This window comes from Trichoderma aggressivum (assembly GCF_033847375.1).
Source record: "Trichoderma aggressivum f. europaeum strain CBS 100526 chromosome Unknown scaffold_015, whole genome shotgun sequence".
NCBI classification, from domain to species: domain Eukaryota; kingdom Fungi; phylum Ascomycota; class Sordariomycetes; order Hypocreales; family Hypocreaceae; genus Trichoderma; species Trichoderma aggressivum.
Window position 1 is genome coordinate 563,272 of NW_026946381.1, and position 12,610 is coordinate 575,881.

Consider the following 12,610-nt stretch of genomic DNA (forward strand, 5'->3'; position numbering starts at 1 on the left):
TGTCCGCGTGGGGGAAACGATTGACTGATGGACGTCGGCAGCTCGCTGACAGGTCCCATGGAGCCCATCAGACAGCAGCTCCGGCGCGGCTCGTACCTTGAAGCCCTTGTCCCGCTGTGGCAGCAAGCGGAGGTCGGTTCTCTGCTTCCGGGATAGTTTGGGATGCAGGTTGAGGCCGAGAGGAGTAAGAAGGCCGGGATTGTAGCAGACTGGCTATGCAAGACAACGCAAGGTGTAATGTGTGGTGATGCAGCAGTGGATAAGGCTTTTTGATGCTACTGTGGTGTGCAAAAAGAAAGCTGTCAAGGGGGAGCAGAAGCTGGTTACGTACAGGAAGAGACGAGGTGGGAAATGACTCCCGTTGCTTGGCCTCAGACTGAGATTTTCAATCACAAGGACGCCAACCCGCAGCAGCAGCAAAGTCAAGTGGTTGGCCTACCCTACCGGGACTGTCTGGAGGAGGCCGGCGTACGAGTACAGAAAAGGCTGGTGAAAGATCAGATGAGTTCAGGTCCAACAGACAGAAGGTGACGAGGCTGGGCTGACGGGGCTGGCTTCGTGTCTGCGTGTCTGTCCAGACCTGTTAGTCAGATTGTCTCTGGTCGATCCAATTGGAGAGGAGGGGAGAGAAGGAGGTCGACAGAAGCGTGTGCTCGGTGAGGGCAGAAGGATGAGACGGACTGACTGAATGACTGACTAGTAGCCGGTCCTTGGTCCGATGGAAGGCTCTCGGTCCTTGACTCAAAATGCCACTTCTCTCTCTCACTGACAAGTTACTCGTAAGGTGACCTGTGAAGCGGGGGCGACTCATCAGAGCCCTCGTCCTCCCTAGATCATCGCGAAGCTAGTCGATAAACCCCGTGGCAGCTGTAACTTCAACGCCTTAGCACCGTGAGAAGGTCGCTCTGCAGAATCGACCAGGGTTGGCTCATGCGGCGTTGAGCTCTTCTCTTCTGGCGGGCCGTGGTACCGACTTGGCCCTTCGGAAAGTAGGGCCGGCGATTAACCGTGTCGCACCGGGGCCGTGTCTCGCTCGTACAAAGTACGGCAAAGTGCAGCAAAATGCAGCAAAGCGTGACAAAGTGCCTGGTAGTGCCCTAACACCCGCTGCTTTGGCTGCAGACTTTTGCGTCCAAAAGCATTTGCTCGGGGCCCCTCCATTGGGCTGCATTTGTAGGGATGTTTTGCCGGATCTGCTGCTAACATCGTCCCCGTTGTTTATACCGGACCCAATCGCCGTCCAGCATTGCACCTCGTGCGTGAGCGATAGGTGCAGTTGGTTTAAGCGCAGCCCATGCGGCAACCCTTTGCTCACTTGACTTTTTTTCCAGCTCGCGCCCTCAGTTGCCGCCACTCAGCTTCCAATATTCTACACCAGAGAGGCATTAGGTAAGTTGGAGGGTTGGGCAACCTTGAAGAGAAATGCTACAATGTCCGACGCCCGCATGGATGCTCTTGATATGCCTGAAAGCTAAGATATATGCAGCTACGGGGCTGATGACCAAAGTACTAGACCTAAGGTATTAATCAGGCCACTCAGGCTGATGATATATTACCTCCTACCCGTTGCCTGTGTACTCGTACCTAACTTGAAGGTGTCGTTAGTCATAGTATTGTTTTCTACCCACTGTTTTTACTTGATATCGAATACAGACAGAGACACCTTTATGCCACTGCTATCGCCAGCCGCTTCTGATATCTGGAAACATATCAAGACAAAGCACATCGCTCGATACCTCGGCATCTATTTGGTTCCAGTTAGTACCTTGAATTGAACCTTTAAATTAGAGGTACGTGATCATCCTAGAATGACATTGATGGAGCCTCCCTACAAGTTCCCACCCAACCCATTGAGCATCCTCCACACATACGAGCTACCTATTGCATGATCCGAGCCGAGCGTCTCTTTGGACAGCCAAGTATATTCTTCCTAGGTAGTACTAACCGCTGCTAGCAATTTGTCATGACGCAAAAAGAGCCTCCTCAGTCTCGTCACACACTTCATTCAGTCCAGCAAAATGTCACGGCCATCCCTATCTACCACTCCCCAAGATCGGCTGAAGCGATGTAACACCATCACATCAAGTTACCGATGTGAACAGCTACTGCTCATAGTCGCCGCAATCAAACGATGCAAGTATTTTCTTTTTGAAACACATAAAAACAGCCACGCCATTGGTTCCATTTGGTAATTAATCCCCGTCCCATCTTTACCGGGTGTTTAGCTCTTCTTTCCGCTCGCTTCCCCATCTTTCTTCTGATCAACCAGGTTCTCTGCCATGGCCTCAGCCGCAGCCTGCTTCAGCCGTTCCGTATCGTCCAACTTGCCATCTTTGGGCTTCTCCTTCGTCTCCCTTTCATCTTCGCTGTCACCAAGGCTGAAGGGGTCGTTGTCGGTAATCGGGTCCGGTTCCACGCTGGAAAGAGGCTGCCACTTGCTTGCCTTGGCTGCTGGCGCTGCCTTGGCTTCGCCCTTGGGAGAGAGCTTTGGTGAAGCATCATACATCTTGATTTCTTCGGGTTCATCCTTGAATCCCACCCTTCGGCCCTCGGGTCTCGGTGAGGTCGAGGGAGGCGGTCTGTAAACGCCGGTGTTGGCCAACGGTCGGTTGCCATAGGCAGGGGCTAGAAGGGTGCAATCGTCAGCCTTGCGTGGCTATCATCGTGAACATCTCGATACTTACTGCCATCCGGCGCGAATTTCATGCCGGCAAAATCATCGCTGAGCACCTGCGGATCTGCGTCGTAGTCGGTGCTCCTGCTGCCAGGCCCGCCATGGCGGTACTGGGGTCCTTCTCTATGTTCGGCATCCTCGCTCTCGTCGAAATTCTCCTCAATCTTCTTCTTCAAAGTGCTGATCCAACCGTTCACCTTGGTCTGGGTCTCGATGAATCCCTGTCGAAGGTTTTCGCGGATGGCGGGGAGATCGTCATCTATAAAGTTGCGCTCCCGATCCTCGTCGTATCCAGGCTGTGCTCTCGCTCGTGCAGGTCCCCCGCGGTTGGAGGTGCGAGCTTCGTAGGCGCCGACGTTATCGTATTGTTCCGCCAACTGCCGCGCGTACCGCTCATCTTCTTCTATCTGAGATCGCAGCGGCCTCGGGGGCTGCTGAGGGGGAACGTCCTGTGGCTCGTTCTTGGCAGCATCCGGGTCGGTCATTTCTGTTTGCCTAGTAAGCATGCGCTCTCGACTGTGATTGTGATTCCAGCATTCTTGTTGCGCGCAACGGCGCAACGGCGTAACAACGCACCAAGTAGAGCATTAAAGGCTGGCTCCACGCGCCCTGCACTTGCGCTCAAGACCGCTTTGATAACACCATCGTCAACTGTCGGAAACGCTTCCTTCAGAATGATCTGGTTCTTCTGCGCCTCGGTCATGGGGCGCGGGGGTTTTGGCGGAGGGGCTGGACCCTCGGAGCTGTGTCTCGAGCCGAGCATTGGTGATACGGTACCGTCGCCTATGATTCCAGTCTCTTGTTCATCATCTGACATATCAAGCGGTTGCGCGGTAGTAGGCGATTCGGCGCCTGAGTCCGTCACTTTATTCTGCGCAGTCGCACCACTAGCATCAGCATCGCAAGCTCTCTCGCCACTAACAAGCCGTCACGGAAAGTGGATTCATATATACCGTCTCTGTGGGAGCTGACATTCTGCGTCTGTATTCGCCCGCGCGCGCCAATAGGGACCAAGGTTATCGATTTCTTGTGATTTCGCTTATAACTGAGGGCTTCAGGAATCTGATTTCGCTTCTGGCTCGGGCTCTCCGTTGCGATTATGAGTATGACGGAGGGGTTTGAAGCTAGCCACGACGCTGATGACGCGCCCCACCGAAATAAAGGAGCTCGGGGTCTGAAATCAGGCGTGTCAAAGCCACGGCGCCACAGTGTGGCTGAGTCGAGTTCTCGATATGCTCCAGGGTAAGGCAGCACGACGAATTCTAAAGAGAACAAACAATGGCCGAATATTGAATCCAGTACCCAATCTCGAAAATTGGCCGTGCAAAATTGAGGAATGCATTGAATTTTGCTTCAACTCACGTCTTTAGATCATGCAACTTCTCCAGCACCTAGCCAAGTGTAACAGCATAAGATGCTCAAGCTGAAACAGGCGTCAAACAACATCAACCTCTCAAACTTCTCACTATATCCAACCGGCATAAAACTTCACCATGGCCGAACTTGATCTTGACTCGACATTCATCCCCGCGCTGCACAAACCCTCGGCATTGCTCCCCATAGCAAAACATCGCGATAGCTTACTCTATGTCGTCGAGACGTTCCCCGTCACCATCGTCATCGGCCAAACTGGTTCCGGCAAAAGCACACAGATCCCCCAGTTCCTCGAACGGGCCGGGTGGTGCTCAGATGGAAAGATTATTGGGGTGACGCAGGTAAGCATTTGCTCTTACAAGAAGCCCGCTTCATATGAGGATTCTCATTGACGTTTAATACATTAGCCACGTCGCGTGGCTGCCACAACAGTTGCCCTGCGGGTTGCTGACGAAGTAGGGTGTGAGATTGGCAAAGAAGTTGGATATTCCATCCGCTTTGAGGACGTCACCTCATCTTCCACTCGCATCAAGTTCTTGACTGACGCCCTTCTCATCCGGGAGGCGCTAGCTGATCCCCTGCTGAGCCGGTATTCCGTCATCATGGTTGACGAGGCTCACGAGCGCTCCATTAGCACTGACATCTTGCTTGGCCTGCTGAAAAAGATTCGCAAGAAGCGGCCTGAATTCCGAATCATTGTGAGCAGCGCGACTATCCAGGCCGAGGAGTTTTTCGACTTTTTCACAAAAGGATCAGGGCAAGAAGCAAAAAAAGAGCAACAAGGCCAGTCGTCGAATGATGCCGTGACGATTGTAAGCCTTGAGGGGCGAACATATCCAATTGACACTCTCTATCTCGAGTCTCCGGCGGAAGACTATGTCGAGAAGGCGGTGAATACAGTATTCGACATCCACACCCAAGAGGGCGAAGGCGATATCCTGGTCTTCCTAACGGGTCGTGAGGAGATCGACAACGCCATCCAAGCTGTAGCCGAGAGAGCCACCCAGCTGGATGGTCGACACGGGCCTCTGCAGCCGCTGCCGCTTTACGCCGGACTGTCAACGGAGCAGCAAATGTATGTGTTTGATAAGCCGCCGGAGGGAACGCGCAAGGTTGTCTTTTCAACAAATATCGCCGAGGCCTCGGTTACGATTGACGGCATAGTCCATGTCATAGATTGTGGTTTCGTCAAGCTACGAGCTTATAATCCGAAGACGGGCATAGAGACGCTCACAACCACACCCATATCAAAAGCATCCGCCTCTCAACGAGCGGGCCGTGCAGGCCGCACAAAACCCGGGAAATGCTACCGCCTCTACACTGAAGATGCTTACCAGGCGCTACCGGAAACCAACCCTCCGGAAATACAGAGGTCCAACTTGGCATCAACTATCCTGCAGCTAAAGGCCCTTGGCATCGACAATGTGGTTCGGTTTGATTTCCTATCTGCGCCGCCGTCGGAGCTCATGTCAAAGGCACTCGAGTTGCTCTACTCGCTGGGTGCTCTGGACGACTATGCAAAATTAACACAGCCGCTTGGATCCCGCATGGCCGAGCTGGCAGTTGAGCCAATGATGGCGAAAACCCTCCTCTCAGCACCGCAGTTCAATTGTCTAAGCGAAATGCTGACCATTGCTGCCATGACAAGCCTCGGAGGCAACGTGTGGTTCTATCACGACGGCGAACAGAAGAAGATGGAATCTTCCAGGCGTAAATTTGCCGTGGAAGAAGGGGATCATTTGACGCTGCTCAACGTCTACCAAACCTTCATCACAAAGGGCAAGAAGGAGGCCAAGTTCTGCCACGAGCATAATCTCAACTACAAGTCGATGACTCGGGCAATTAGCATCCGAGCGCAACTCAAACGCTATCTTGAGCGGTTCAACATCAAGGTGGATGAGACGCCCTCATCCAAACAGCAGGATCACGGTAACAAGGCAGAGCACATTAGACGGTGCCTCACGTCTGGCTATTTTGCCCACGCGGCACGCATGCAACCGGATGGAACGTATCGAAACGTTGAGGGCGGCACAGTCTTGCACGCACATCCCAACTCTCTCATGTTTAATCGTAAAGCTGATTGGGTTGTATTTCATGAGATTATGGAAACGGGCGAGAAGACATATATCCGCGACATTACCAAGATTGAGAAGAATTGGTTGGTTGAATATGCCCCGGAGTTTTATAAGCTTTCAAACACAACGGCTCGACCTTGATTGCGTACTTGACGGATGGCACACGTGGGATTTGCGCCCCATATGGAAGGGACCGCATAAGCATAATGTCGTTGCACGAACTCAGCTATACGGGCACACAAGGCTACTACTATCTACATGATACTTGTGCGTGAATCGGTCAGTATGACGCATAGATTGTTGCCGCAGCTGCCGGCCCTGGACAGCTCCATGGATCGTTCTGGAATGCCCCCTTTTGCATCTGCCGCTCAGACGGAAAAAGAATTGCTAGTGCCGCGGTATACCCATACCGTTAGGTCTTGTCAGTAGGTAGTAATGCTTGGGATATTGCTGTTGGGTAGAGTACAATGACATTAGTGGGAATAGCCGAAAGTGAATATAATCTAAGCCTTGGCCCATTGCTCCACGATGTAGGTTAGTGCTGGCCAAGCAAGCTTTCCACGCTTCTCGAAGCTCTCCGTAGGACAATAATAGTACCTAGCAATATTAGCAACTGATCGGTGGGCACCCATTTCCGATGGCTACCCGCCACCGATCAGCTGGCTTGCAAGTGTCTGTTCAGCAGCTAGGTATAGCAGCTTGAGATGCTTTGCCGCCCCCTTGCTTGACTTGTCGGCCCCATGAGGTACCGTAGGATTGTATCCCTGGGCACGACCAGGTTATGAATAGTTGCCATATCTTTGCACTAAATAATGCATCGATTCAAGGTAGTACCCGAGTGTCGCCATGTTGGCCAGTTGGGTTCACAGACGAGACGAATCTCCTCGACGGAGATCAGAATATGAGCGTCGGTTGGATGGACATATTTCAGCGCCACCAACATCGGTGTGAAGGGCTGAGAAAGCGCTGCTTACCTGGTCAGTTGGTTGCCACAGAGAACTCTGCTGGACTGTGCAGCAAAACAAGTGTCGAGGTCAGCTTTGGGCCTTTGTCTTGGATGCGGAGACTGATTCTTCAAGACTCGGCGGGCCCCCCATGTCTCGCCAGGGGTGCAGTAGAAACAGCGTCGCACATGCTTTTCGACAGCCGCATGCATGTAGAGACCCGTTTCTCCTGTTTCGTCTGAATTGTTTTTTTCTTCTTCCTTTTGGCGGTTCACCGACTGTGGCATCATGCAGCAAGGGAGACATGGAGATGGAACATAACACGGACAGGGACCCAGTCACCGGCTTGGGATCCGAACGTGCTGCCTGGTCCTCTGTAATATTACGACCACTCGTAGCACGACGGAGCACTCGGTACTGTTGTTTCCGTTTGATGCTACTCATACTCCGTGCTCCGTCGAGGGACTCCGTAGCATTGGCGCAATTCCTGCGTCTAGTCAGTTGATTTCCAGCTAATAACTCGAACTCCGCATCCAACGTCGTCTCACCGGCTGGGCAGTGCCCCGAACCACGGTGCTAGGGGGGGGGAAGTTCATATCGGAAATACGGCAGACTTTTTTCTTTTTCTTTTTAATAAGCCGGGCAGCGGGCCGGATCTTCATGCAACGGGGCAAGTGCACGCAGAATTTGTATCGGCAGTCTCGATACCCAGCATCTATAAAAAGCTGGCATTTCATAGAAGCGTACTCGTACGTGTAAGGGTAAGATTGCGCTTGACCAAGGGGCGGAAGTGGCAAATGGCCAATGGCTCAATGGTGGAGGCCTCGAGGTTGAAGAACGGAAACTGGCAGGATGAAGCGGCATTACAATTTACAGTACAGTCGCAGGTACAAGTAGCGGTACAAGCACCATGACAGCGAGTGCATCGCGGTGGATATGCCTTTAATGAGGTTGATTGCGTAACTGCTCCTATTGGATAAGGCGATTTTCACCGCGCATGGGCACGGGTACAAAGGTACCTGCGTATCTGACTTCCAAGTTGAGGTATTGCGTCGAGATGAACTCGCTTCTCGAATGCGCCATTTCCTTCCAATGGGTACAAACCGGTGCGTTTTATTCTTTGCTGTTGGTCATGGCCAACGGTCGAATTGTCAAGATAGTCAGTTCGTGGCTGAGGCGACTTGGACATTGTCAAAAAACACCAGCAGCGTGGCATGCATGCACAGTCCTCCAGGCACACATTGCTCAGGTTGCCCAAGCGCGCATTTTCCCCCTCTCGCTGCGACTCAATGGGTCGTATCAGAAGCTGACGGGGATAAGCCCGTCGAGTGACCGTCTTGGCGGCGCTGGTGTTGGAGAGTGAATAAGCCCTCAATACTGCGCTATCGCTTCGTCTGTCTGTCACTGGCGATATTGATACAGGTAGATGGTACTGTACTTTTGAGCTCTATGTACTTGACACGCCGGTGCGGCCCAATCTCTGCATGCTATCCAAGTCCGGAGTACTCCGTGCCCCGTCAAGCTGAGAGCTGGTACATCCCCTAAAAGCGTCGGGTGATGGTGCGATGGGCAGAATCAAGCATGATGGATTGCTCAATGCTGTTTTTTTCGTCTGAACGTGGCCGAGTTGTTTCTTGCCTGAGGTCCAATCGCGGTTGCAGCAATACGAGTATTCGGAACTGCTCAACCGCTTACATAGCTAAAGTACTCTACATTTACGAGTACAAGTAGGATGGATTGGTTGGATGTGACACCTTACCTAGTAGCCACAGACTTTTACTGTAGCACTCGCACCAGTGATAATACTCCGCACGCAGGACCTCCGTTTTGTGCGTGCACCGACAAGTTCAATTTCGATCAATGGAAGCTCTGCCCCGAGGCCTCGACTGTACGCGCGCTGGCGGGACTGCTAGGGCGCTCCTGGGCTAGCGTCAGGGGCTCTAGTGCAAAACACAGTGTCGGACACGCGGATCCCTCTGCAGAATCGCCCGCGTGAGCCACATGTGGTCCATGTGATGTCGCTCGGACTGCACTGTGCGGGGGGCTGAATGGACGTGGACGCAACTCGCCTGCGGTACCTGCGTCAGACCCCTGCTAGACGCAGCTCGCCAGACCTCTTTGTTTTCCTCTTTCGACCTACTGGGCTTAATCGCAAAGCACGCCCCGTACCTGTACCTGTACCTGCGACGCCACTCGCGATTCTGGCGCACAAGGGCTGCGATACCACGGGGATAGCGACGGAGCAGAAGCTGTCTGGTGGCATGAGCACAGGTACCGGTACCAGGCCACGTCGAGCTTCGAGCCCATCTCTCTCGCGGCGGCCCGGCGCTAGCACTCCATGCTCAAATTAAACTCCCTACGACCCTGGAAGCTCCCTGACCATGGCCAGACAGTCCAGGTACCTGCGACCTGCCCCCTGCTCGCATCAAATCCTGCCCTGCGCTGTCTCATTCGCTACAACAAGGGGGGAATTGCCCGCCGAAACCTGCTGGGTTCCCTGCAATCGCCTGCTCCTCGCCAAGTCGCTGTACTTGCATGCGCTGTAACTGTCCCACCGACTCTACAGGCCCTGTCGCCTTTGCTAACCCGCTTCAGTCGCTCGCTCGCTCTCTCTCTCTCCTTTGGCTCGGAGCCTCTCTCGCGCTCTTCCTCTTCTTTTCTCCTCTCCCCATCGCCAGTTTTCCCTCTGTCGACCATTGCGATTTATCGTTGCAAACCGCCTGCCAGCGGGCCTGTCACTCATTTTTAGTGTTTGCTTGTCAAGCTCTCAGTCATTCCTTTTTGCGTGCTGCTTCCGCGAATCAGCAGCATCAGTCGTTCCTTGTCTTTGCCCGCCTGGTTGGCATTGCATTCTTAACCCGTTTTTTTGGTTTTCTTGCTGGACGAACGTCGATCGACACCAACTCTCGTCTTCCGCGGGTTTCTGTTCGGTATAGAACGAACAAAACAATAATCAACTTGCACACCACATATTTCATGGCGATCAGTACATCCCTTCGACTTTGATTCGCAACGTCATTCGTAATATTTATTTTTCTTCCGCCCGTCTTTTCCAACAAAGTCGTTTCTTGAATAGGAGCAAGTGGGAAGATGAGCATAGTACGAGCTCGAGGGTTAAACCCCGCCGCCGCCGGGGCGATTACACGCGATGGAGAGGCCTACAAGATGGGGCCGCGCATCATTCTGCGTCGTAGCTTGGAGTCCATTGGATCTCTGCTGCGCAGATCGGACTGTGTTGCCACCGAAGCCGCGAACACCTGCGAGAAGCCTGTTGGAGGTTCCGGCTCAACCCTCGCCATTGTGTTGGGTATTGTGTGAGTCGTCTCATTTTGTTGCAAGAAGAAGAAGGAAAACACCAAGAGAGGGGGAGGAGAAGGATGGAGAGAAGGGAAGAGGAATAAGGGGGATGAAGAGAAAGAAAGAAGAAGAAGAAGAAGAAGCAGGGAATGAGTTGGTCAGGATGGTTATGCTAATCGATGTAGAATTCCGGTTTGTGTGGCCATCATCGTCTTGATCATCCTGCACCGCAGGAATATGCGCCGAGACAAGCTGGAGGAGCTCAACGACCCGACCAAGCACCTTGATTTTGGCATGGGAGATGCCCCTGCCAAGAAGCGAAAGAGTCTGCTGGGACTTGGAGGAGAAAAAGCTATGCACAAGGGTGGCCTTTCCATGGACATGAACCTCACATCGCCGTACCTGCTTCCCCCGGGCAACCATGGATCTCGCGAATCTATTCACTCGTATGCTCGAACCCTCCAAACCGAAGAAGACCCTTATAGAACCGTCAACCAATATGCAGCTAGTGATGTTGGTTCTGTGCGATCTTTCAACCCAAACGACAACTCTGGAACACGCCCTCCCAAGTCTAGTGCCCTATCGAAGCCTCCCATGCACCCGTCGACGCCACGATCCCCCTCCCCGGATGAGAAGGTCGACCCCTTTGCTACTCCTACGGCCCCCAAGCCTACGCACCAGCCTCCCAGTTCCGCCGAGGTTCATGATGTCAGGCTCCCCGTCCAGCCAATTGTCCCGGAAATCGAAACGGTCCCTCCTGTCGACGTCTTTAACGCGGATGAATTCGAAGTGCCTGATCTCCCGACTCCTGCTCCGGCTGCCTTGAAGCTTGGCCAAGATGGCTCTCGGAGCCATCCCAACTCGGCTCGTTCATCTGCTTACACTGATAATGGCATGGCCTCCCCTGCCCACCCCGCTGATCGAAACGTTCCTCAGATTCTCTCTCCCGGACTGCCCCATGAAGATTCTCAACCGCAGGAAGAAAGCCGTGGCCGACCTCTGTCAAGGCCGCCTCCCCCTCACCAGGCTGGTGGTCTTGGCGTTCCTCAAAACTCTAGCAAGCGACTCTCTGTTGGATTCCGGCCACTTCCTCCTAATGAAATGATGGAGTCTGACGACCCCGAAATTCGCGCCAACCGCATCCGATCCTTTTACAAGGAGTACTTTGATGATTCTAATGAAGCACCCCCTCCTCTGCCCACTCAACCGCAACAGCACCAACAGCAGCAGCAGCAACAACAGCAGAAGCCCAACCAGCAAAAACAAGGTGGCACTGACTACTATGAAGACTACGACCAGGGCTACATGGAGGCCGCTGCTTACTATGATGCCGACACCAACGCCTTCGTCATGCCGTATGCCCAGCCCGTTACCCGTCGCGCCATGACACCACCCCCAAGCGGACGCCAAGGTGGACCGATGGGCGGCCCTCGTGGTCCCGGCCCGCGCGGTCCCGGCTTCCGTGGACCTAATGGCAACGGAGGAACCTTCTCTCCTGGTCCCGGACGGCCTCGTGCTGATTCCGCCTTTGGGCGACCTCGCGCCGGCTCGGCCTTTGGACCCAGGCCCGATTCTTCCGCCTCCGGCGCATGGGCCCGCCAACAGCAGCCCAAGAAGAACCTCCCCCCTCCGACGCCCCTGAACACACTCCCGACGCCCTCCAAGCTTGGTGATGATTCCTTTGCCATTTTCAACGCTGCGGATTTTGCCCCCCCGACCAGCATCCGTGACAACGTGGCTGGCCGAAGCCAGAGCCCCTTTGGCGAGAGAAAAGCTTTCCTCCAGCCACCGACGGCCGGGTCACAGCTGGCTGGTGCCTTTGACGAACTAGCTGCCCTCCCAAGCCCGTAAGCAGCATTATCAACACAATGAATGAGAGGCATTGGCTAACACATCTATCTAGGCACTTGCTCCGAAAGTCAGGCACCTTTACGGCCCTGGATTTCGCCCCTCCCAAGAAGTTCAGAGATCCCGAAAACGCCAGTGACGCAGGCAGCATCAGAAGTAACAAGAGCGGCATGTCTCAGGCCCAACTCCAGGCTATTCGAAGCGGAGCAGGCCGAGTCAGCCGCCTGCCCGGCGACACGGTTTTCACAGCAGCTGCCATGGACGACCAGCTGAAGCCTTCATGGTCGGTGCGACCTTAAGAAAGGGAGCATAGTAGGCTGGCCGCCCCGGGTGGTATTTCTTTAGTATCAGCGTCGTCATTTCTTGCTTACGGCATCTGCATGATTCTGCCAACAGAT

The 12,610-nt window shown here is 53.8% G+C and overlaps 3 protein-coding genes across 3 annotated transcripts; 2 read left to right on the top strand and 1 right to left on the bottom strand.

Annotated features, from left to right (window-relative positions):
- Positions 1-2,221: 2,221 nt before the first annotated feature.
- On the bottom strand, positions 2,222-3,491 carry Triagg1_4780 (uncharacterized protein; the record flags this gene model as incomplete). The annotated part of the gene is made up of 3 exons (XM_062899221.1): positions 2,222-2,625; positions 2,685-3,161; positions 3,251-3,491. The coding sequence occupies 3 exons, from the start codon at positions 3,489-3,491 to the stop codon at positions 2,222-2,224; spliced, it is 1,122 nt and encodes a 373-aa protein (XP_062756360.1).
- Positions 3,492-4,167: 676 nt separating this feature from the next.
- Triagg1_4781 (uncharacterized protein) lies at positions 4,168-6,264 on the top strand (the record flags this gene model as incomplete). The annotated part of the gene is made up of 2 exons (XM_062899222.1): positions 4,168-4,389; positions 4,456-6,264. 2 exons carry the CDS (start codon positions 4,168-4,170, stop codon positions 6,262-6,264), a joined length of 2,031 nt encoding a protein of 676 aa, XP_062756361.1.
- Positions 6,265-10,232: 3,968 nt separating this feature from the next.
- Triagg1_4782 (uncharacterized protein) lies at positions 10,233-12,511 on the top strand (the record flags this gene model as incomplete). Its single annotated transcript, XM_062899223.1, has 3 exons — positions 10,233-10,381; positions 10,550-12,211; positions 12,268-12,511. 3 exons carry the CDS (start codon positions 10,233-10,235, stop codon positions 12,509-12,511), a joined length of 2,055 nt encoding a protein of 684 aa, XP_062756362.1.
- Positions 12,512-12,610: the final 99 nt, after the last annotated feature.